The sequence below is a fragment of the Myxocyprinus asiaticus genome, chromosome 34 (genome assembly GCF_019703515.2).
Source record: "Myxocyprinus asiaticus isolate MX2 ecotype Aquarium Trade chromosome 34, UBuf_Myxa_2, whole genome shotgun sequence".
In the NCBI taxonomy this organism is placed as follows: Eukaryota; Metazoa; Chordata; class Actinopteri; order Cypriniformes; family Catostomidae; genus Myxocyprinus; species Myxocyprinus asiaticus.
Genome location: NC_059377.1, coordinates 31961759 through 31988226, shown reverse-complemented (window position 1 = coordinate 31988226; position 26468 = coordinate 31961759). Strand labels below are relative to the sequence as shown.

The 26468-nt window shown below is 38.7% G+C and overlaps 1 protein-coding gene across 8 annotated transcripts in view; it reads left to right on the top strand.

Annotated features, from left to right (window-relative positions):
• LOC127424883 (TBC1 domain family member 5-like) overlaps window positions 1-26468 on the top strand; it is a 40202-nt gene that overhangs the window by 11624 nt on the left and 2110 nt on the right. For 3 of the 8 annotated variants that reach the window (XM_051670400.1, XM_051670401.1, XM_051670402.1), the window contains 20 exons: window positions 10030-10097; window positions 10227-10326; window positions 12971-13016; window positions 13120-13228; window positions 13344-13433; window positions 13534-13608; window positions 13743-13810; window positions 14097-14199; window positions 14349-14437; window positions 15878-15928; window positions 16061-16130; window positions 16273-16445; window positions 16851-16993; window positions 17416-17522; window positions 20143-20228; window positions 21704-21993; window positions 24559-24621; window positions 25138-25343; window positions 25450-25546; window positions 25632-25711. In XM_051670400.1, the coding sequence (XP_051526360.1) occupies window positions 10230-10326; window positions 12971-13016; window positions 13120-13228; window positions 13344-13433; window positions 13534-13608; window positions 13743-13810; window positions 14097-14199; window positions 14349-14437; window positions 15878-15928; window positions 16061-16130; window positions 16273-16445; window positions 16851-16993; window positions 17416-17522; window positions 20143-20228; window positions 21704-21993; window positions 24559-24621; window positions 25138-25343; window positions 25450-25546; window positions 25632-25711 (2043 nt within the window). In that variant the 5' untranslated portion in view covers window positions 10030-10097; window positions 10227-10229. Of the gene's footprint in view, window positions 1-10029; window positions 10098-10161; window positions 10327-12970; window positions 13017-13119; window positions 13229-13305; window positions 13434-13533; window positions 13609-13742; window positions 13811-14096; window positions 14200-14348; window positions 14438-15877; window positions 15929-16060; window positions 16131-16272; window positions 16446-16850; window positions 16994-17415; window positions 17523-20142; window positions 20229-21703; window positions 21994-24558; window positions 24622-25137; window positions 25344-25449; window positions 25547-25631; window positions 25712-26468 lie in introns of those variants that run through there. The other 5 variants (XM_051670405.1, XM_051670403.1, XM_051670404.1 and 2 more) reach the window with 5 other exon arrangements.

Sequence of the window (26468 nt, the reverse complement as noted above, 5' to 3'; positions counted from 1 at the left end):
TGAGCTTCTTTTTAACCCAAGAGGGTTGTGCATTAACAGAACATCCTAACAAATGGAAGGCAGCTCTTAGAGTACAGTAAGGCAGCACACAAACCTGATAACAGGGTAACAACAGAATATAAACCAATGAACTATCTGTGATATATTGGACGAGCCTTTCTGTTTTAATGTTGTTAATTCTGGCTAATTCAGGCTTTTCTCATTGATTATGTATGCATAAGCACAGGAAAGTTGGTCCTGCATTTGAATCTGAGTAATTCCTCCTACTGCCACAATTATTTGATACAGTTGTTAATATTTCATGCATGCTCTCTCTCTCTGTGTGTGTGTGTGTGTGTGTGTGTGTGTGTGTGTGTGTGTGTGATATATATATATATATATATATATATATATATATATATATATATATATATATATATATATATATATATATATATATATAATATATTTAGAGAGAGAGAGTGGGATAATCAAATATGCAAGGATTAATTTTAGAAGTGATTGCATCAGTGCTGCTTTTAGCATGAAGCTGTGAAAGTAGATGCTATATTATTGATTCTAGATTCTATATTATAGAAACAGGCTGAACTTTTAGCAAAGGTTTCATGATACTCCATCCAAATAGTTCAGGTACCTAGTGAAACTACATACCCCAACATTTTAACCACATTAGTCCATAATGTCCCCAATGTTATCTAGCTAGTAATAGAAAGCTATTTCTATTTAGATTTGCATAATCTTATTGTTTGTGAAGATCTTTATGTTGAATTCCTTTGTGTGAATGGTACCAAGTAGGTCAAGTTTTATTATTAGTGTTTTATTTAGCTCATATAATTAATTATTATTCATGTTTGGGGCTTGACTATGTCTCTGAGGCATTATGTAAATTTCCTTCACTGTACCTTACTGCAAAGGATCCTTGGAATACCCACTATACCAAAGCTAATGCACAAATCTAATTTGGGCTGGGAACTGTTGTTTGAGTATTCAAGTAGATTAAAAAAGAGGTAACGGCTAGCAATAAAACAGACTTAACAGTTTAAAATTATTATAGTTTATTTAAACAATTTTGTTAACTTAAAACCATAGTTATTGACATTGATTGTTGTTGTGCCACCACACCTCCACAAGGGCATTTCTCGGGCATCATTTGGTCAAAACAAGACTACCAATAAACCACTGTCATTTATAATGTATGAGCTGCATGGGCTGTGTTGGTGTGCTGAGATATTAGATCAGTGTTAATTAGTTTATCTGCATAATTAATAAAGGACATTGGCTTGAAATTCTTTGTGCTGACAACAAAAATACAACCGTATTAAAAAAAGAACAAAATTGGTTTAGGTTTAAAATAGAAAACAATGCAGACAGGCCAGTTTTTCCGCTTCACAGTTTCTTTTGTGAGACTTGCTTTGTTGGAGTTATTTTGGATTTAGAAAAGTCTGGGAATCACTTCCAAACAGTGCTTGGCACTGCCAGTGTGTTTGTTGGCACACACTCAGTGCAGAGGAACAATCATCTTACATTTCAAATAGATCAAATGAGAACCCTTTATTAGCCTCTTTGTTTATTTGAGTTGCATGTTTCAAACATTCGCTACAAATGATTAGGCTTGTGTGCACCACTGTTAGCATGACTGGTTATTCAAGTAAATTAATGCTAAGCTGCTAAATGACACACTATACACTATGCACTTACAATATACACTATGTACTCAGGCATGTAGTATATGAATTTTCAAAGTGTAGTACGGTCCCAAATGAAACAAGTTTTTTCACTACACGGAAGAACTCGCTGTTTTTTTGTTTTTACGGAAGTGTTGTTTCTAAAGAACACTTTCTTCAGGGTACCGTTATCTCTCCCTTGTACTCTCCACTATTACTGGATTCTTCTAAAACTACAGAATCGCTGTCAAGATCTGCACCTTCACAGCGGGTGGATTGGAGTTTACGTCTACTCTCTGTGGTGCTCCGACGATCACCTTCATCCTTTCCTTTGCCGTTGTACATCACATGTGTGGAAATTTATCCTGTGGGACAGCGGACGGACGAAACATCTTCGCCGCTTTCTTTGCTTCACAGCAATCGAATTATTCTATGGCCCGTGGGCCTCAATGGAAAGTATCTTTTGAACTATTGGAATTATTGGAATTTCATTGGACTTTTCTGTAGCGTGTAACATAAGCGCTACAGCCTTATTGCATTTGTGTGTATTTGATTATACTGTGCACAACCATAAAAGAGCCATTTAATTAACAACGTCTTTTTCAAGATGGTGTTTCGTAAATGCTTTCCTCCGTGTGAAAGGTTTATCCCCTTGTCCAACATGCACGAGCACTGTGTTCTCTGTCTGGGCCGAGCCCACACAGAGGCAGTGCTCGGTGGGTCAGACTGCGCTCACTGTGAGTGCATGAGATTCAAAACGCTGCGCTCTCAGCTCTCCCTCTTTCTGAGGGACTAGTCCGGTCCCCTCTCCTCCCACCATGATCCTTCTGCGGTTCCCGCAGGACCACACGAGGGAGATGTGCGAGGACGGGATGAGCTTGATAAGTTTGAGGAGAAGATTTAATTGAGGAGGAGATTTTTCCCCTCACCTCATCCACGAGCGTTTTTGCCTGTGGAGTACCCCCGTGATGACTTGGATGTGGTTCCATTACGTTTGGTGGTCATTCCGAGGACAAGGACAGTATGGTGTCTGAAGGTGAGACCTGGATACAGTCACTTGATGAGCTCGCCAGTACTTCTCTCCAAGGAGAGGAGGGCCGTGCTGCAGTCTCTGGAACACTGAAAAACTCCGCTGTGGAAATCCAGGCCTGCTCACCCATCCAAACCCTGTCAGAAAAGAGCAAACCTCTGCAGCACCTCCTAATCACTCATGCTCCTCCTTGGTACAGCGTCCACGCAAACTCAGCACACCTGCTGCACTGCCGCCGAGGAAAGCAGAGACGGAGCCCCCGGTGACCTCACAAAGCCCTTGGCTAAAATGCAAGAATGCTGTCCCGAGGTGCCATCGTACTGATGGGAGGTACCCAACCCCCCCCCCCCCAAGCCGGAGCAGTGTTCCTGACATAGCTAGCATGAAGCGGGGACCAGAGCCCATGGATGTGTTCGTTCCAGCTGCCAAGAGAGCCCGGATCATTCCGCCGAGTCCCCGCATTGCTTCAGTCGCCTTTCCAGACAGTTTACAGGATCGACAAAATTGTGTTTATGTTTCCAATGTTGTTGGCTTCGTGCCAAATGTGTGTCACAAACCAATAAAAGATGCAAGTCCCAACGCAATTGCTCAAGGCACAAACACATTCATAATAAGGAGCTCTTTTCAAATTCATGCCTTAATGCAAAACTCACAACACGGCAGCTCCCTGAGGGAGAGTGGCACTGATTTCATTCCTGGGCATGAACCTCGACTCGGTCTCTATGCTGGTGCACCTGACAGAAGAACACAGTCATTCCATTCACCAGTGTTTGAACACATTCAAGCTGGGAAAATGTTTCCATTGAAGCTTTTTCAATGGTCTCTGGGTCTCTGGGTAGCTTCCGCAACAGCGATCCCTCCGCTGGGACTATTGCATATGAGACCACTTAAGTACTGGCTCAGATCGAAGGTGCCTCATCATTCATGGCGACACGGTCGCCTTCATATTGTGGTATAATGCCACTGTCTAGCCGTGTTGACCATTTGGAAAACGCCAATGTTATATCAGACAGGCGTGGCACTCGGTCAAGTATCCAGATGCAAAGTGGTCACAATGGATGCTTCAAACACGGGCTGGGTTTGGCATCCACAACCTGAATTGTGGAAACTTCACGTCTGATCCCTAAACGGTGCCCATTTGATGCAGAAGGGCTCTCACAACCATTGCTCCACACCATATTACAGGCCAGCACCCCTTCGACAAGACGTTTACAAACCTTGAAATGGCGAGTGTTCACTGATTGGTGTTCCTCTCGAGGCGAGGACCCCGTACAATGCGATGTATGCACATACTTCACTTTCTGCAAGAGCGCTTGGACGCGGGTCTTACCCCGTCTACGCTTAAAGTGTATGTCACTGCCATAGCAACCGGATATGTCTCATTGGGTGGTCTGTCAGTTGGCAGACATCCTTTGATTGTGAAATTCTTACGTGGCGCGAGGCGGTTGAGACCATCTCGCCCCGTTACTGTTCCGGTTTGGGACTTGGCACTTGTGTTAAAAGCACTCACGGCAACGCCGTGTGAGCCCTTGGATACAGTGAGTTGACGCGCACTCATTAAAGATTGCACTGCTTCTCGCTTTGGTTTCAGATAAACATGACGGGGACCTTCAAGCACTATCGGTTAATGATTCTTGTTTAGAGTTTGGACCGGACTTGTCCAAAGCCATTCTCAAACCCAGAAAAGGCTACATGCTAAAAATTTTGACCACTGCCTTCAGAGCGCAAGTTATTACCCTTCAGGCTTTCTCTCCTCCTCCATTTGATTCGGACGAGGCAGAGAGGCTGCACACACTATGTCCCGTAAGGGCGTTACGTGCATATGTCAATTGAACAAGCCAAATGAGACTGTCAAATCAGCTTTTTGTGTGTGTCACTGGTCACTTTAAAGGTTTGGCCGTTTCCAAACAAAGGCTTTCACATTGGATCGTAGATGCTGTTGCGCTTGCAAATGACTCACAAGGCATACAGTGCCCTATTGGAGATGAAGCTCACTCTGCTAGAGGCATGGCCTCTTCATGGGCCTTATCTAATGGCGTTTCCCTTGAAGACATCTGCCTAGCTGCAGGTTGGGCTTCCCTCAGCACTTTCGCTCAGTTTTTAACCTGAATGTCACCTCTCTCTCTTCCTAAGTACTTACTGTGAAGTAGAGCTAGACTGTGTATACTGTTGCTTACTACCAGCTCATTTATACATGCTCATTCCATAAGCAGCAGTCAGCTGTCACCCTATATGAATTTTCACTACCCATTTAGGGCCTTCATAATACATATTCACACATGTCAGTGATTTAAATAATCATGTGATGCTGCGCTACCCGAATCAGCTAGCGTCATCACTATGTTTATCCATCTTTTCATCATAATTATTCCTTCTGCGAGTGTTTTTAACTACCCTATTGGCTAGTAGGCATTGTTGCGTGTGCGAATCAGTAGCACAGCGTTTGTTATACATTCCCCAAAGCATCAGCAACGCAGCATTGAAATGACTGTCTTGAAAGGGAAAGATAAAGTTATGACTGTAACCACTGTTCAATGAAAGAAGGGAATTAAATGCTGCGTAAGCTGGCCGCACTACACAGTGAGCTGTGCGTCACTATATATACAGTATACACCCGATGATACACGTGAGGTGAAGTTGAAAGCGCCATCTGCCAATGAAAATTGGTGAGATTTTAAAGAGTTTCAGAGATTATACCTATAGAGATAATCCCAAAGTGTCAGCGACGCAGCATTTCATTCCCTCCTTTCAGGGAACTGTGGTTACTGTTGTAACCTTATCATTTTAACTATACACAAGCCTGAAACACACTGAGGACTCTTATTTTGAAATGTCTGTGCTTCTAAACAAAACATGCACTCTTACAATCATCTACAATGTATTACAATAACATACTATGAAGTAAACATTGTCATATAGGCTAATAAATACTGTATAAGCAGTAATTCATTAACAGTAGATCATTATTCATCAATATTAGATCAACAGAGTTTGCTTGTCAGTTGTTTGTTCTGGTATTATAAAATACTTTTTTCCTTTTCTTTAGCGACACTGTCAGTCAAAATCAAAATTAACTTAATAATCAATAAAGTGTCAATAAAGACATTAATAATGTCTATGGTTAATATGCGTCTTTTTTTAAATAATATTTTGTTTTAATAATCGTGATGTAGTTCATAAACAGTGATGAAGACAGTGACTTGGCTACAATCCTCTCTATATAAATATTCATCTAAGTAAGCTTTATATAGGCTATATATTCATCAGATTAAGGGTTTTGGCCACAGAGGAACATGGAGAAAAAAAAACTATCAGCAACTATCGGTGTTGGATTTTTTCCGATAACCAATAGTTCCAAAAAGCAACTATCCCCTTTAGAAAATCGGGAGTTCATGTCAAATTTGCGGCAAATTTGCCACTGATAATTTTCACATGCAAATGAGCATTGCAACAAACTTTCGGCAAATTGTCCATTGTTGCCAAAGGTTTGCCGAAGGTTCACCACTACCGGCGAAGACCTGCAGACTCCTGGCAAACATTTGCGGCGAATCAAATGCTCATTTGCATGTGAAAATAACGAGCGGCAAGTTTGTGGCTAGTTTAGATTTTTTGTAGGGATCGGCACGGTTAATTGTTAAAACCGATATATATCAGTCGACCTCTAACTTAAATCTCAAATAATGTACATATTTACTCTGCGTAGGGTGTTTGTATAGCATTGAACTTTCTAGGGCTGGGCAATTATGGCTACAAAAATTATAGGTCTATCTCGATATTATTCAGCCTTTTGATGATATTCGATATGCATCTCGATAATTGTGTATTTACTATTTACTGATCCATTTAATTAAATAATGAAGGCATGTTTCCCACAGTTGTTCACTAAGTGAACACAAGAGAGAATGTGATTTAATCTTTTTCAATGATATGCACTTATGTTTATATTTATATTTTATATACAGTGATACATACTAGCTTAGTAAAAAGCATTATTTACCTTCATATTGGCTATTTTAACAAAAATATTTTTTGTGAATGAACAATGTGTGCAAAAACTACTTCATAGTATGTGAGTGGAGTGGAGCGGCAACAATTTCCCCTTTGCGCTCAAAGCATTCTATAATCACACGCTCCAGCTCCACTGCAGGTTGTCCATTTCCCGCTTGTTGATAAAAGAAACACTGCTCCATTTTCGCTCCGTGGAAAATTTGCGCCTAAGTACCACTGTAAAGTTATTTCAGTATGCTTTTAAATATCACAAACCTCCATGCAGAAGATGCATTAAATGAAAACTAAATATACAATAATTGAAGAAAAGCTTCAATGTGCTTTATTAGAACACTAACATTAGCCCAAGTCTATATATATATATATATATATATATATATATATATATATTTTTTTTTTTTTTTAAATTAGCTTACTTTTGAAACATCAGCAACATTACCAAACCCATTGAATTAAATAATATATATATATAAACTCAGCAAAAAAAGAAACGTTCCTTTTTCAGGACACTGTATTTTAAAGATAATTTTGTAAAAATCCAAATAACTTTACAGATCTTTATTGTAAAGGGGTTAAACAATGTTTTCCATGCTTGTTCAATGAACCATAAACAATTAATGAACATGCACTTGTGGAACGGTCGTTAAGACACTAACAGCTTACAGACGGTAGGCAATTAAGATCACAGTTATGAAAACTTAGGACACTAAAGAGATCTTTCTACTGACTCTGAAAAACACCAAAAGAAAGATGCCCAGAGTCCATGCTCAGCTGCGTGAACATGCTTTAGGCATGCTGCATGGAGACATGAGGACTGCAGATGTGGCCAGGGCAATAAATTGCAATGTCCGTACTGTGAGACGCCTAAGACAGCGCTACAGGGAGACAGGAAGGACAGCTGATCGTCCTCAAAGTGGCAGACCATGTGTAACAACACCTGCACAGGATCGGTACATCTGAATATCACACCTGCGGGACAGGTACAAGATGGCAACAACAACTGTCCCAAGTTACACCAGGAACGCACAGTCCCTCCATCAGTGCTCAGACTGTCCGCAATATGCTGAGAGAGGCTGGACTGAAGGCTTGTGGGCCTGTTGTAAGGCAGGTCCTTACCAGACATCACCAGAAACAATGTCACCTATGGGCACAAACCCACCTTCGCTGAACCAGACAGGACTGGCAAAAAGTGCTCTTCACTGACGAGTCGCGGTTTTGTCTCACCAGGGGTGATGGTCGGACTTGCGTTTATCGTCGAAGGAATGAGCGTTACACTGAGGCCTGTACTCTTGAGCGGGATCGATTTGGAGGTGGAGTGTCCGTCATTGTCTGGGGCGGTGTGTCACAGCATCATCGGACTGAGCTTGTTGTCATTGCAGGTAATCTCAACGCTGTGCATTACAGGGAAGACATCCTCCTCCCTCATGTGATACCCTTCCTGCAGGCTCATCCTGACATGACCCTCCAGCATGACAATGCCACCAGCCATACTGCTTGTTCTGCACTAGATCTCACAGCAAGAACTGGCAAATCTGGTGCAGTCCATGAGGAGGAAATGCACTGCAGTACTTAATGCAGCTGGTGGCCACACCAGATACTGACTGTTACTTTTGATTTTGACCCCCCCTTTGTTCATGGACACATTCTATTTCTGTTAGTCACATGTCTGTGAAACTTGTTCAGTTTATGTTTAGTTGTTAAATCTTTTTATGTTTAAGTATTTACATGTTAAGTTTGCTGAAATAAAAGCAGTTGAAAGTGAGAGGACGTTTCCTTTTTTGCTGACTTATATATATATATATATATATATATACACACACACACACACACACACACACACACACACACACACACACACTGGCGGCCAAAAGTTTGGAATAGTGTGCAGATTTTGCTCTTATGGAAAGAAATTTGTACTTTTATTCACCAAAGTGCTATTCACCTGATCACAATGTATAGTCAGGACATTAATAATGTGAAACATTACTATTACAATTTGAAAAAAAGTTTCAGAACTTCAACTTAAACTACTTCAAAGAGTTCTCATCAAAAAATCCTCCATGTGCAGCAATGACAGCTTTGCAGATCCTTGGCATTCTAGCTGTCAGTTTGTCCAGATACTCAGGTGACATTTCACCCCACACTTCCTGTAGCACTTGTCATAGATGTGGCTGTCTTGTCGGGCACTTCTTACACACCTTACAATCTAGCTGATCCCACAAAAGCTCAATGGGGTTAAAATCCATAACACTCTTTTCCAATTATCTGTTGTCCAATGTCTGTGTTTCTTTGCCCACTCTAACCTTTTCTTTTTGTTTTTCTGTTTCAAAAGTGGCTTTTTCTTTGCAATTCTTCCCATAAGGCCTGCACCCCTGAGTCTTCTCTTTACTGTTGTACATTAAACTGGTGTTGAGCAGGTAGAATTCAATGAAGCTGTCAGCTGAGGACATGTGAGGTCTCAAACTAGAGACTCTGATGTACTTATCCTCTTGTTTAGTTGTATGTCTGGCCTTCCACATCTCTTTCCGTTCTTGTTAGAGCCAATTGTCCTTTGTCTTTGAAGACTGTAGTGTACACCTTTGTATGAAATCTTCAGTTTTTTGGCAATTTCAAGCATTGTATAGCCCTCATTCCTCAAAACAATGATTGACTGATGAGTTTCTAGAGAAAGCTGTTTCTTTTTTTTTTTTTTTGCCATTTTTGACCTAATATTGACCTTAAGACATGCCAGTCTATTGCATACTGTGGCAGCTCAAAAACAAACACAAAGACAATGTTAAGCTTCATTTAACGAACCAAATAGCTTTTTAATTGTGTTTGATATAATGGCAAGTGATTTTCTAGTACAAAATTAGCAATTTAGCATGATTACTCAAGGATAAGGTGTTGGAGTGATGGCTGCTGGAAATGGGGCCTGTCTAGATTTTATCAAAAATGACTTTTTTCAAATAGTGATGGTGCTGCTTTTTTACATCAGTAATGTCCTGACTATACTTTGTGATCAGTTGAATGCCACTTTGGTGAATTAAAGTACCAATTTCCTTCCGAAACAGCAAAATCTGTACATTATTCCAAACTTTTGGCCGTGTGTGTGTGTGTGTGTGTGTGTGTGTGTGTGTGTATATATATATATATATATATATATACATACAAACATATACATTTTTATATATATATATATATATATATATATATATATATATATGTACACACAACTCAAAAGTAAGACTATGAAATATTTTCTGAGGAATTATAGTATGCCACTGTGAACTAACTATGCTAGTTTGGGCTTTGTATGTTTATTCATTTGTTGCTGTTTGTTGTCAGATTAATGGTTAGTGGACTGTGGTCTCCACTGTGATCAGATCTATGAGGAGAACTAGGCGAGTCTAACAGTGAGTATCCATAGGTAGATTTACTTCAACATATAATAAAAGCATTGTCCCTTCACTCTTTCAGTTACAGGGTTAGAGTTCCTGTCTCTCTTCTAAGAGTCTTCAGCGATTTTCTCTCTGGCTTCACAGGACATGCAGCACCCAAATTTCGAAACACAACACCCGCTGCAACAGGACGAGCAGGAGACTGGTTATGACCCTCTACAGAACTACAACAAAAACAGAGGCAGTAAGAGGACCAATATATTTTAAAGTTTCCCAGCTTTATCACTATGTAAACCAGGTTAAAGGGATAGTTCATCCAAAAATGAAAATTCTCTAATCATTTATACCATCCCAGATGTGTATGTCTTTCTTCTGCTTAACACAAAGATTTTAAGAAGAATATTACAGCTCTGTAAGTCCATACAATGCGTAACAAAGTGAATGGGTACCAAAAATTGAAGCTCCAAAATGCACATAAAGGCAGCATAAAAGTAATCCGTACGACTCCAGTGGTTAAATCCATATCTTCAGAAGTGATGTAATAGGTGTTTGTGAGAAACAGATCAATATTTAAGTCCTTTTTTACTATAAATTCTCCTCCCTGCCCAGTAGGTAGCATATGCATGAAGAATTCGAATCTCCGAAAACAAAAGATGTGAAAGTGGAGATTAATAGTAAAAAAGGACTTAAATATTGATCTGTTTCTCACCCACACCAATCATATCACTTCAGAAGACATGGATTTAACCACTGGAGTCATATGGATTACTTTTATGCTGCCTTTATTCTTTTGGAGCTTCAAACTTTTTGACCTACAGAGCTGAGATATTCTTCTAAAAATCTTCTTTTGTGTTCCGTAAAAAAAAGAAAGTCAAACACATCTGGAATGGCATGAAGGTGGGTAAATGAGAGAATTTTCATTTTTGGGTGAACGATCCCTTTAATTATGTGATCGAGTGACAGAGATGGAGATGGAAGGTGACAGCCGTGAGTTTTAGTGCATGTATTTGTGAGTAGACAAGCTGTCAGAATTTTTTCGATTTTTACAGGAGTAATTAACATTGGGGATTAAATAAATTCTTGTCGGAGAAAATGCTTACAAGATGAGATCACGCACACATAGTGATTACTGTGTGGGACATAAAATAATGTGTTGTTGAGAAGTCACCCTTAAGAAGCTATATCCTGTATCCCACCAGTGTACATACAACTTCAAACTTCTATGCAGATTTGAGATTTTGCTAGTATTTTAAAAGTTGTGTCTCTGTCTGTCATGGTCATAACATTTTGCTGGTGATTAATTGTCATGCAAATGGTTATTATGTTGGCTTAAGAAAAGCCAACATACTGTTATTCTGCAGACTTGGTTTAGAGTTTTTCCAGAATCACAAAAAAGAAGACCAAATTTTCCAATTGTAGCTCCTAGATCTTTCAAGCTACATCCACAAACTTGGCACATATCTTCAGACTGTTCTGACTTGTGTTGATATGACTTTTCTAACTGATCGGACTTACGGTTTTCCTGTAATGGATTATCAAATATCCAAAAAATCCATTAAACTTGCATTGAAGCAATGTTCAAATGTGCCATGGAATGTTCATGATTTCAAACTCCAACTGTGAAATTCCAGTTGTCAAACACCAGCTGTCAAAGCATTTACATGTAAACACACAAAAGACCTTTAAGCTTTATCTGTCTATCTGTCTTGTTTTTCCATTCATCCATTCACACACAAGACCTTTAAGCTTAATCTGTCTGTCCGTCTGTCTATCCATCTACAGGATCTATCTAGTATATCCATCCATCATGTTTTTCTATCTATCCATCAGTCCATGTTTTTCTATTCATCTGCCCATCCATCCATCCACACACAAGACCTTTAAGCTTAATCAATCAATATGTCTGTCCGTCCATCATGTATTTCTATCCATTCATCATGTTTTTCTATCTATCCATCCATCCATCTATCATGTTTTTCTATCCATCCATCCATCATGTTTCTCTATCTATCTATCCATCCATCCATCCATCATGTTTTTCTATCCATCCATGCATCATCCAGTATTTACAGTATATCCATTTATCTGTCTGTTTCTCCATCCTTCGAACTATTTGACTTTTTTCCCGTCTTTATATCTTCTTTCTACATTCGTTTAGTCTATTTTTCTGACTGATGGGCCTGTAAAACCCTCAAACTTCAAGATTTTAGAAACTAGTTTAAACAGTCAGGCCAGGCTTTTTCAAGCCAACATCAAAGTTTGTCTTGGCATAGTTTGCTATCTGGTTTAAAATATTTACACATTTTAAAAACAAAAAAAAGTTCTTGTCAGCCTTAGCTCTAAGTGTTAATGTGTGACCGATGTGAAAAAAAATATCTGTTTAAATTCACCCACCAGAATATTACTGTATATATTTTTAATCTTTGTAAATATTATCATATTGAATATGAGTTTTTTTATGCAATAGTAATATATTTCTGTCCTAATTTCTGAGGGTGTTGCATTCATAGTGCACGTAATAAGTGCTGCACCATGAACTATTCTGCACTACAGAGATGGTCTTAGAGTTTTTGGAGCATTCACATAATGCACTACTGGACCAGAAAGGGAGAGGTTAAAACACATATTTCACAGTATTTCTGTTCTATTAACTTGTGCTCGAATGGCAATATTTCATTGGAATTTCAACATTCACAATGATCACGGCTATCTCAAATAACTACGACCAGAAGATTGTGTAATAAATGTGACAGGCCTAGATGTGTAATTTATACAAGTCTGATTGACAACTAAGGTTAAGTTGGATTCCAGTGGTGTTTAGATAATCACTTCTGATTTCATGGTAAATGTTTCTTCTGTAATTTTGTCTTTTTGTTTGTTACTTTCAGGAGGATCACTAGACATTGCTGCTGAGTCCACATTTCAGTCATACAGGTCTCTTAGTTAATGTATTTATCATGCTAATGGTCTCCATTGTCATGTTGCATTTGAACCTATATGGAGTGGTTTATTTCTATCTTTGATATGTTCCTTACAGCAAGGAGTGGGATGACTTGTTCCAGAACAGTAACTACCTGGCACGGATCAGGCAGGCAGGCATTAATGGACGATTACGGAGCAGCCGATTCCGCAGTGTATGTTGGAAGGTAAAGGCATGCAGCCACAATGTTTATGTGTAATAACTAAAACATATGTGATGCATAAACTATTTCATGTTTTGAAGCATTGATATCCTAGTTGGACTGGATATGTTGATTCCAGCTTTATCTGGACGTCCTACCTGAAGATAAGACTCAATGGATCCGCAGAATCAAGGAGCTCAGAGCACAGTATGAGAAGATCAAAGAGATGGTATGTGTGTGCATCTGAATGTGTCTGTGGTTTTATATGTTCAGTTGATTTTGAGACTACATCATGAGACTAAATCATGAGTCTTTGTCTTGACCTGCAGCACATTACAAACCCTCGCAAAGCTGCTGGCCAACAGGACCTGGTGGTGAACAACCCACTCTCACAGGATGAAGGAGTGAGAGAACATCCAATCACAATCCAGATAAACATGTGAATGCCTGGATCTGTTCCTGTTTGATTAACATCTCGACCTTCGCTTCCCTCTCTCTCTGTTCCTGTATGTCTGCTTTCTATATCTCTCTCTTTTAGAGTCTATGGAACAAGTTCTTTCAGGATAAGGAGCTAAGGGTTATGATCAAACAGGATGTGTTACGAACGTAAGTGTCTAATTCACCTACACACACATACATATACAGTGGCCCCAGAAAGTATTTGGGCACTTCAGTCACGCTTAAAAATGTTAGAATTTGATTGCATTAGAAACACAATATCAAGCCAAGTAGCATCTTCAAACAAATGATGCTAGACCTTTCACACATGTGCCCAAGCCAAGTAACCACAAGTGTAGTTCATCATAGTAACTATAGACATGTTCCACAAAGTCTGATAACCAGAAGTGCAAATCTCTCAACGGTATATGTCTAACTCATTGTCTATGTGCAGGTTTCCAGAGATGCTGTACTTCCAGGAAGAGGATGTTAGGACGAAGCTGACTGATATTCTATTCTGCTATGCACGAGAGAATGAGCAGCTGCTATACAAACAGGTTTATACACTTTTGCTGAGTCAAAATAAGACTGGCTGAGTCAAATCTCTGCGTGTAATTGTGCCAAACTATGAATACATTTTTTAATACATTAACCTCTCATTTTCCCTGTTCATCACTCTTCTCTTTCTCACTCTGTCTCTCTACAGGGCATGCATGAGTTATTGGCTCCTATAGTGTTTGTTCTTCACTGTGATCACCAGGCGTTTCAGCATGCCAGTGAGACGGCCAATCCCAGGTCTGACCAACCCTTATACTGTCATTCTGTATTGTGAAGACTTGTTCACCCAGCTTTCAGAACTTTATTTGCTCTGTTCTGCATGTGTTTAGGGGTAGTTGACAAATAAGGTGTCTATGGACTAATTATCAGCATAAATATTTTGTTAAATATATGAATGTGTAAAAGTGTCCTGTAAAAGTCCTGTATCTGCTCATTTCAGCATTCTTTCAGCATTTTTAAACACTTTTTTCCCTTCACTAGTTTATTTTAGATGGACCTGCGGTGTGACAAAAGAGATAAAGATATATATATATATATATATATATATATATATATATATATATATATATATATATATATATATATATATATATATATATATTCCATGTAGGAGACATGCAGTATTTTTGTTTGCCTTTTTCCTGAAATCGTTGACCTTGTTCAGCTCAGTGGAAGCTTGGCTAGAGAATATCAGAAAGGTTGGGGTTGCATCTGAGTATTCTGCAAGTTTCATGGTAGATCTTAGCCTGAGTAGATGTAATGTTTGATTTGACATGAATGTAAATGAGATTGTGAAGAATAGAAATGCAGTTTATTGTTGAACAAAATGTATGTTTGTTCAAGATGTATGCTGTGTACATGGATATACGTTATTCAACACAAAAAAAACATTGAAATTACATCTTTCTACCAATTTTCAGCGGTCAAAAAACTCCTGGATTGCAAAAACTAGATTTAAAATGAAAATCCTCATCATTTACTCACCCTCATGCCATCCCAAATGTGTAGGACTTTCTTTCTTCTGCAGAATACAAACGAAGATTTTTAGAATATCTCAGCTCTGTAGGTCCATACAATGCAAGTGAATGGTGGCTAGAACTTTGAAGCTCCAAAAAGCAGAGACAATCAGAATAAAAGTAACTTATATGATTCCAGTGGTTAAATTAATATCTTCTAAAGCGATATGATCGCTTTGGGTGAGAAACAGATCAATATTTAAGTCCTTTGCACTCTAATTGTTTACTTCTGGTCACTCTTCAGTGCGTGTTCATGAGAGGACTGAGTTCACGCAGCCTCTTGCGGTGATGTAAGCAAACCATTGAAGCTTGTGAACAGCGTTCTGTTGTAAATAAACTGAGCTGCAATTCCAGTCACGTCAGTTCTCACGTGAACATGCCAACTCGCTTATGTGATATTCTTCTAAAAACATTTGTTTTGGTTTAGCAGAAGAAAGAATGTCATACACATCTGGGATGGCATGAGGGTGAGTAAATGATGAGACGATTTTAATTTTTGGGTGAACTATCACTCTAAGACAGTATGACATGTTGTACGACAGTACGACACTTTACTTGCATCCATCATTGCATTTGTGTCAAATTAAATATGGTGTCTACTCTGACAAGGTTTATTATTGTATGTTTTTTTAATCATCGCTGTGCTAATCTTGTTTTGCAGTGAAGAGATGAAAGTCCTTCTTGATCCTAAATTCCAAGAGCATGATGCATAGTGAGTACACATTATGTATTGTCACACTAGATGACTAAAATTTGTCTGAGTTTACTGGACATTCGCTAAACACACTTTGCTCCATCTGTCATGTCTTTTTGTCTGTCTGTCTCTGTCCAAATATCTCCACAGTGCCATGTTTTCTCAGCTCATGGAGACAGCAGAACCCTGGTTCAGTAGTTTTGAGCGGGAAGTGAGAAAGGTAGCAATGATTGTATTTGACATAAATTGTAATTATACTTTATTATTTGCAATCATTGTGAGTCATTGACTTGAGATTATAAATGTCATAACAAACACATCTTTATTATGTACATTACTTAAATGGTGTTTAAATGTTTCAGGGTAAAGAGGAAATGCTTACCAGCATCCCCTTTGCGAGACCGCAGGACTCCGGCCCCTCTGTTGCCATAGTGACCAAAGTCAACCGAATTCAGGATCAGCTAGTAAAGAAACATGACATTGAACTGTACATGCACCTCAACAGACTAGAGATAGCTCCCCAAATCTATGGCATGTGAGTGTTTGTGAATGGGTTTCAAGGCTGTTGACAGTAGTGCATATTGTCAATTTAGGATTAAAGGAATATTCTGGGGCATTATGCAAAAGTTACATGGTTACATGAGTTGAAAGATTAGACATAAACAGGTTGGTCAGCGATTCCATCACACAAGTCTCATGCTAACTCATAATGTTTGAGTGTTTTTGGCTATACTTTTGTGTAAAAAAAATGCAATAACTTTGTATTTTTAACATTTATATTTACACTCCCTTTCAATTGTAAGTGGATTACTATAAACACATTTAGCGCATTTTTTTTACAAACTGAGGGATGTGCTTAAATACAGTATGTTACCTTGTTATAGCAGTAACAAGTTCTCTCTGTGTGTGTGTGTGTGTGTGTGTGTGTGTGTGTGTGTAGTCGCTGGGTTCGACTGCTATTTGGTCGGGAGTTTCCTCTGCAGGATCTGCTGGTCGTTTGGGATGCTCTTTTTGCAGACAGCATCACCTTGGACCTGGTGGACTATGTGTTTGTTGCTATGCTTCTGTACATTAGAGATGCATGTGAGTTTGTCTCTTTCATTTTCTGTATTTAGTTCCCATCACAAACCAAGTAAATATAATCCTATCCAGGGCTAAATAATAGAGTTAGACCACAGCCTCATCCTAAATAATGGATATTGAGGCGGTACTGCCTGCTGGCCACTCAGGACCTTTCACTGGGTTTACTTAAAACATGAACAGCTTTCACTCTGTCCAGTCATATCACATGAGCCACCTACATAACCTATCCAAACACAGCTAATGACATGCATATGAGGTGGCTTGTGCTTGCTGGCATTTAGCATATAGTATCTTCATTCATAACATGTTCGCTGAAGGAGAAATAAAACACAAGCACAAAGAGCTCTAGAAGAACTTTATCAGTTTATAGGTACATTTGAATGTGCTCTAATTGTACTGTTACTGTGTCATCCCTGTTGTAGTGATCACTAGTAACTTCCAGACATGTCTCGGCCTCCTGATGCACTATCCTCCAATAGGAGACATCCACTCACTGCTGCTAAAAGCATTATTCCTCAGAGACCCTAAGGTACTGTCATACCTTCTCTTCCTTATTGACCTTTTCTTTATACTGTAGTTTTAACTATTAAAGTGTGGTATGAAGATATGTCCCCCCAAAATATTTGAACTCTTTATACATGTATGTATGTATTAAAGGTGTAGTTCACCCAAAAATGATAGTTCTCTCATCATTTACTCACCCTTCATGTCATCCCAGATGTGTATGACTTTCTTTTTTCTGCTGAAAACAAATTAAGATTTTTAGAAAAATATCTCAGCTCTGTAGGTTCATACAATGGAAGTTAATGGTAGCCAGAACTTTGAAGGTCCAAAAAGGACATAAAGGCAGCATAAAAGTAATCCATCAGACTCCACTGGTTAAAGACATATCTTCAGAAGCTATATGATAAGTATGAGTGAGAAACAGATCAATATTTAAGTCCTTTTTTTACTATAAATTCACCTCCCTGCCCAGCAGGTGTTGACATGCATGAATTATGCGAATAAATAAAAAAAATAAAAAAGTGACAGTGGAGATTTATAGTAAAAAAAGGACTTAAATGTTGATCTGTATTTCAGCCATACCTATCATATCGCTTCTGAAGACATGTATTTAACCACTGGAGTCTTATGGATTACTTTTATGCTGCCTTTATATGCTTTCTGGACCTTCAAAGTTCTGGCCACCATTTACTTGCATTCTATGCCTACAGAGATTAAATATTCTTCTAAAAATGTTCATTTGTGTTCAGCAGAAGAAAGTAAGTCATACACATCTGGGATGGCATGAGGGGTGAGTACGGTAAATGAAAGATAATTTTTATTTTTGGGAGAACTGTTCCTTTAATGTCATTGATTTAGATAACAAAATATCAAACCACATGGCATTTATTTTGAAGAAAGATAGCACAAGCACACTTGTCCAGCAAAACTTTTTACAAAAAGAATCTCATGTATTAAATTTTAAAAAAATAGACATAGTGTTCTGAATTAAGACAAAGTATTTGGATACTCTCTGTTTGTCAGACATGTTAGGACACCTGTGTGAATTTGAGGGGAACTGACATTAGACATCCACTAAAAATCACCTTAGGACTCTTGGCCATTTTGTGTTTTTGTTATCCAATAATGCACATACATTTAGAGTGTCCAAATATTTTTGGGTGCTACTGTAAAGTGTTAGTATGTTATGTGGTGTCTGTTCATAAACTGGGTGATTGCCTGTGTGCTCATTTGCTTTGGATGGTGCAGATCAGGTTTGAGAGAGTTAGCCAGAACTTAGGCAGTCTGTCAATACATAGTAGTGTTGTTGCTGTTGAAGAGTCAGAGAGTGAGAGACTAATAGAGAATGAGACAGTTAAGCGAGTAATAGACCACCTTAAATGATGATGGGGTTTAAACTTTTAACTGGTATTCCTCCTGGAATTTATTTCACACAAGTCCCAGTGTCCCAGACACAATTTAAGCCCCGCTAAACAATAAAAAGAGAACATTTACTTCTGACATTATATGCTCTGTCTGAGGAGCCTGCTTCTTCAGAATCCATTATTCTATTTTACCTAAGAGATGTTGAAGACTTAGTCCTGAATGTGAATGGATCTTTTGTGTGGCCAGCCTTGAGCACTTCAAACAGTGGTTTAAATAACAGTTTTGTGAGCCGTTTGCATAGATACAGTAACTGATGGAAAGAGCCAGCCTGGCAGAGAGACTGTAAACTGCTTAATGTACACTACCTATCAAAAGCTTGGATGCACCTACTTATTCTTTATTATTAATAATTTGTGGTTTTTAGAATAATGGTAAAGCCATCAAAACTAAAATACACAAATGGAAGTATGGTAGTTATTTAGTGAGCATTATGTGCACTGCACATAAATAAGTAATACTGGCATTATATTCATGCTGGTTAGCCAGAGGGGAACTTTGTAGCCAACATCTTATGGAGTTTTGTGTTCCTTGCTACAGTTGACTTCGGCTTGCTCACTAGGCTTCTAAATACAATTATTATTTATTTATTTATTTTTATAGACAATTTACAATCATATTTAATCAAACTACACAATGATGACTCTAAAGACTTTATAGATATTACAGTTTCATTTTCTGTTAAGGCATGATTTTCTGTAAAGCTGCTTTTGAAATGATGTGTGTTGTGAAAAGCAGTATACAAATAAAAATGACGACTTGACTAGTGACCAAAAAATCAAAACTATATTTTTCTATATCTCACCTGCATTACTTTTGAACAGTATTGATGGAGTTTCCTTGTATACTGGTGACTTGTTGGTTGCTCTTCCTTTGCTATCTGGTCCAACTCATCCATTTATATATAAAATTTAGATGTAGTACAATTTATCTGTAATGACAAATAGTTTTTAAAGCATGATTTTAAATCACGTTTTTCATTTAAACTGCTCAATGAGGACTTTAAGATATTACAGAAACTACAGCATAATTGTGAAAATTGTGTGTTGTGAAAAGCGCTGTACAAATAAAATGACGACTTGTAAAACTAATTTCTTGAATCTACAGCCTGTAGCCTATAGATCACAAGGTTTTAAAGATCAATCTTAGTAGTGTATGTTCCACACAACTGGTCCCAGATCTGCTTTTACACATCATTTAACTGTCTTTTTGTGTACCCTTAGAATAATCCTCGGCCAGTGAACTATCAGTTCCAGCAGAACCTTGACTACTACAAAACACGTGGGGCTGACCTGGTCAACAAGACTCGGTATATATTTCTTTTGTGTTTGTACATTACTTTTATTCATCTTGAGAGTGTTAGAGGCCATTTAGACCGAATGCATTCCCTTATGACTCTGTACACTTGACATTGCATTTGCGAATGCATATGGGGATTGTTCTTCCACACGACCTAGTTGAAACTTCTCTACAATAACACCAATATTCTAATATTGGCTATGGTGTTTGAGTCCCGCCCTTTTAGGCGCAAAGCTGTTCGCTATAAAAGCAGGCACGCAAACACCATTCCTCAGAATTTTCTTCCTTCAAGACAGCGATTCATCTCTTGTCTAGAAGCCCTCTACTGCTTCGCCGTCAGCGGGCGGAAACTTCAAGGCAACGAGAAGACTCTCTGCACCCCTGCAGTGTTCCGCCGAACATCACTCCACCTCGCCGCTTGGCGCTTCGCTGGTGAACGAGCCGCTTCAGCATCCTGATTCCCCGCAGCGCTTCGGCAGGAGTTGTGTATCCTTATAAGCAATTGTTATATTGTGTGTGTGTGTGTGTGTGTGTGTGTATATATATATATATAAAAGAGTCGCTTACGTGTTCGTGTCTTTTTAAAGATGTCGTTCCATCAGTGTTCCTTGTGCGAGAGGCACATCTCGCCGTCAGATCAGCATGGGAGCTGCATTCACTGTCTGGGCTGCGCCCATGCAGAGTCAGTTCTCATGTAGACAGACTGCCCTCACAGTCTCAAGACACTTCACTCGTTAATCGGCCTCGTTCTGAGGGACGATTCAGCCTCCCGCTCCCTCCCACCGCCTCTTCTGTGATACCCGAAGGATTACACGAGGAGGCAAGGCGGAGCCACGAGGTCGAGCAGGAGGAATTTGTGGTGGCCCTCGTGCCTGCACATGCCCCGCGAGCCCCTCAATCTTCATGTAAGGCGTCTATGCCGATACATTATGTGCGTGACGAGCTCCGGCCTTGCGCTTATAGCGTACAGTTTCACGCCTAAAAGGGTGGGACTCAAACACCATAGCCAATATTGGAATATTGGTGTCATTGTAGAGAGGTTTCAACTAGGTCGTGTGGAAGGACACTCCCCATATGCGTTAATAAACGCAATGTCAAGTGTACAGAGTCTCAGGGAAGTGAGGTTACATACGTAACGGAGACGTTCTTGCGCAAAAAAAAGCTAGATGCAGAGCAACGAATATAACAAAGTGCTAGTCTCGAGACGTTTCGTTTTAATTTTAAAACTTGACATTTTTTAAATGCGACACTCCTGTGCGAGATGCTGAAAAACAGTGATGTTGCACTACGGACAAAGATGTCCGTCTAGCACATATTTACATAGGAAAATAATTGAAAAACTTTCAATTGTGTGAACGGCCCCTTTCGCTTTTTAAAGGAGACATTAAAAATATATTTTAGCACTTGGATTAGGCAAGAGTTTCACCATTATAGTGGGATATCATTTTTAGCATTGCATAAACCTATTTTTCCCCCTCTCTGTAGGGCCAGCACTAAAGCAGCACCCCTCAACATTAATAAAGTATCCAGTTCTCTTCTCAATTTCGGCCGAAAGCTCATTGCTCCAATGGGAGGTGGGCCCAGCGGGATCTCACCAATCAACAGTGAGGTGATATCAGCCCCACCCCCTCAAGTTCCAGTGCCACGCCTATTGGCTGAGCCTCCGTCTTGCACCGCCCCCTCAAACACACATGTGCAATCGCAGACACACCCTCAAACGCAGCATCATCACCGACTGCTGAAGTCAGAGAGCATGCCCGTGCACCTCAGCAAAGGTGAGCATATGTACACACACCTTTTTAAACTCTAGATTGGTGTTGCATTTAGGGCTTGACATTAACACCCGCCCAACTGCCAAATGCCGGAAGATCACTGCAGTGGCAGGTAACTCCGTCATTCTTACTAGCCACTTTGGCAGGTGACGTTTTCAGGGTTTTTTCCTGCATTAAAAATTCTGTGAATGTCGGGCCACAGCCATAAGCAAATTTTATTGTATTCATCTCACGTTCAGCGTTTGAGCTCTAGGATGCCATGAGTCAATCAGACTTCACACAATGTCATGACAGAAACCCCAAAACTTATGTGACCATTTTGAATTCTTCTGAGAATGGTGTATTTTAAAGTGCTATAGGGAGGAAGTCAAACCTCTCAAACTGCTAGAGAGCCCTAACATTATAGGCAGCACTGACAAGGTTTTTTCTTTCTCGTTGTTTGTTTGTATGTTTTTACTCCAGCAACACTAACTGGCAACTGTACTAATTTTATACAGATTTTATAACAAAATTCCATCTTACTGAATTGAGTTATCTTTAATTAAATACAATTAAATGTTAAAAAAAATATATATATTTATTTATGTTCAGGGTTCCCACGGTCATGGAAAACCTGGAAATATCAGGGAATTTTAAAATTGTGATATTTCCAGGCCTGGAAAAGTCATGGAAATGAATAAAAACTCATGGAAAAATCATGGATTTCTTTCTAATAGTTAATGTATTTTTATTTATTATGCTCTGTCCTAAAATATTTAATCGGGGTGTAACATTGCACTGGATTAAAAACACAGTGAAGAGTTTAAAATATATTATGTTATTTAGAATACTTGACCAGTTAGAGACAACAACATGCCGCTAATCCCTGCTCATTTTAAGATTCACGTTTTCATGCTAATTGTCTTTAACGTTCTTATTTCAGTGAAGTGTGTCTCTCTTTGCTAATTTTCATGTAAGCTACTTGAGCATGTAAAATTGAGTTTTTACAGCTAAATTTAGCAAGCCATGAAAGTGCATCTTTTACAATGCCTGGCTCAGCATGGCCAGGTATGAAAAATGGCGGGTTCTTACACGGGCAGCGTGCAAATTATGTTGTAAGTCTTTTGAACTTTCTAATATGGTGGAGGTGTCTTTGAGCAACAACATGAGGAGCAAAAAAACAGAAATGTGCAGGAACTGCTCAAGCTACCATATCTTCAATTAATGATTCTTTTAGCACAGGCGGTACAGAGAAGTCTCTAACTCTGCAGTAAAAACGCAAAAGCCTATTTCAGATATTATTCTGAAAAATGATGTGCTCACTGCCAAAGTACTTTTGGCACTAAAATTTGCGATTATGTGATTTTTTTTTTTTTTTTTTTTTTTTTTAGTGCCTTTTTCAGAATGAAAGGCTAAATGTTTGGGCATGGAAATTAGCATTTAAGTCATGGAAAAGTCATGGAAATTCATTGGTTGAAAAGAGTGGGAACCCTGTATGTTTTATTAATTAAATTTTGTTAAACATTACACAATTCATTTTGAAGGAATTTTATTACATTGAAATGCAGAAATCTTAAAAGGCTAAAATATGTTGTTGAGTGTGGTATAGATTTATGATAAATCTATTAGACTAGTTAAAAGTTTCTAAATGTGTTTAGGCTTGTTTTTTTTATAATAAATACTATAGTATATTTTTTTTAGAAAGACTATCTTCATTGACCTAACTATGGTAGTGAGGAGCCATCCATGGTCTCACCTGGTTATGGCCTTAATATTACAAATGTAAGAACAATGGTGAACTTTCATAAGGATGCGTACAATTTAGAATGAAGGGGTTTAAAGAAAATTATTGACAAAGTTTTCCTCCTGTTCTATCCTACTCCTGTTCTAACTGGCCATGTTTGCCTTCAGATATTACTTCAGATATTACAGGAGATTAATGAAATCATTAGGCTTGTGTCCTGCTTGACTCAAATCATTCTCATTCAAATAAAATGTCCAAACAAATATATGCAGTTACAGTCTACAGTTTACCTTTGTTACTTTTTGTGAGACAGGGGATTTTGGCTAGTGAAAATGCTAACTAGTAACTAGTGACTTTGGAACAGCACTAGCCACAGTGGCCGTTGAGCCAAAAAGTTTGTCAAGCCCTGGTTGCATTGCTACCCATGTTGTTAGACTTGGGAAGTAACTGTCTCTGTGATTAGAAGTAATTATAGGGATAGTTCACCCAAAAATGAAAATTCGGTCATTAATTATTCACGCTGTTTCAGACTCGCATGACTTCCTTTCTTCTTTTTGTGGAACAGAAAAGGAGATTTTAGGCTGAATATTAGCCTCAGTCAGCATTCACTGTCATTGTTTGGAAAAAGAAATGCAATTGAATGAAAGTGAATGGTGACTGAGGTTAACATTCTGCATAACATCTTTTGTTTTCCACAATAGAAAGAAAGTTAAACGGTTTTGGAACAATGTGAGGGTGCTTAAATGACAGGATTTTCATTTTTGCGTGAACTTCTTTTAATACTTGAGCATGCATGGATTATTGTATGCTTTTGTGTGGTCTAGCCTCTCTCTCCTGTGTGTTAGACGTAGGTCTTTGTGGAGCCTCTCAGATATCTCTCCCAGCCCAGATTCACTCTGATACCCCAGGTAACTGCTACCATGACATGAGCACCGGATTGTGCATGTGTACTGTGTAAATGCATTTTATTTGTTCCTGTGTGTGTGTGTGTGTGTGTGATCGCACACTCTTTGACTGACTGTGATGTGTCCACTGTGTAATCAGTGTAATCCATGTATGTGTGTCTGTGTTCAAGTACATATATTTTATGAGTCATACTGCTTTTTGCCACCAGGAGGCAGAGAAAAACCCATTTTTATTTTAAATGGTTCTTTAATCTCACTTTGATTCTCTCACAAAAATAAAAACAACTATACTGAGGAAAGCCTTTTTCAATGCATGTTTTTGCTTTCACACAGTCAGTCTTCTTCTCTGTCATTTATCTTGGATTTACTTAGCTTATTTTGACTATGTAGAACTAATACTTATTGTAATTGTAGGTATTGTAATAATTGTTCTGACGTGTTTTAGATGTCACCTCTTCGTGTTTTCTTGTCTCTCTGTCTGAGAATAACTTTTGCTGTTCTTTCTTGTCTACCTTACAGGCCACACCTCCAGGACAATTAGCTCCTCCCCCAGCAGTGAGAGTTTGTCTAGTAGACGGGACCATGCGATGTCTTCCCCTCCTCTTCCTGTGTCTGGGGGGCGAGAGTCTAGCACATCCTCTCCACCCTCCTCTGCCACAAAGAAAGACTCTTTCTTTAATATCAGTCGTTCACGGTCCCACAGTAAAACTATAAACAAAGACACAGTGAGCAGAATCTTTAACCATCAGTTTTCACTTGCTTTGTTTATTTCCAGGATTCTTTGTGTTTTATTGGCCCTACATGTGTGTATGTGTTTGCATTTTAACACAGGAGGAGCTGGAAGCCCAGGTGTCATTCTTACAGGGTCAAATTAACGATCTTGAGGCCATGAGTAAATACTGCGCCAAGATGATGAATATGCACATAGGTTAGTCAGTAAGCCTGTTAACCGTGTCTGTGCAGTTGAAACTGGTAATAGAAATGGAATAATTTTGCTTTGATTGATTGAACAGGTCAAATTCAAGATGTGATACTTCAGGAGCATCTGGAGAAGGAAGATGAGGTTCTGGTGTCACTTGCCGGACTCAAACAGGTATGAATCAGGCCTCATTTTTTTGCCAAAATGAAAGCTTTGGGTTTGAATAGTTTTATAATGTGTTGATATACAGTATAATACACAAGTCTTTGGAAACTCCATTTTGATTGGTCCAATCGTAGCATTCTGTGATCAAATATGTCAAAGTAAGTCAAGTGACCCAAGTGTGACTGCTGTGTGCATTTTCCATTCCCCTTTTTGATTTGTAACTAGTAGCCCCTAAGAAACGTGCAAAAAAAAATATTGGTCTCAGAATAGTTTGAAATGCACCTTATTTTCATCCTAACTCCATAAAAAAAGCCTCCGAAAGCAACATTTTCCAGCTTTTGGATGCATCCATTGATTCTCAATTTGATAATGCACAGTGAATAAAGGAAATATTAGGGAAAATGAGCTTATAGTCCATGTATGTGGTCATTGTGTTTAACAGCATGCCATTTCGTGATATATTTTTTTAAAAATGGAATATCAGATGAAACTAGAGACTCTAATCTTTTGACTCAAACAGGTTTTAATTTAAAAACTTAATGAGGTTTTTTACCAGATGTAGTTTTGTTGCTGTTTCTCCCAAAGACATACTCCACTGTTGTATTGTCACATGAATTGGGTTGTCAAAAGTTTAACACTTTAATGACAGCCTAGAGTCTCCTGAACTGAGATCAGTCGGTTTAAATTAAATTATGCATAGTCTATTGTAATGTCCATGCATGTGGACGCGGGGTCTCAGGAGGATAAGGATATTAAACTTTATAAT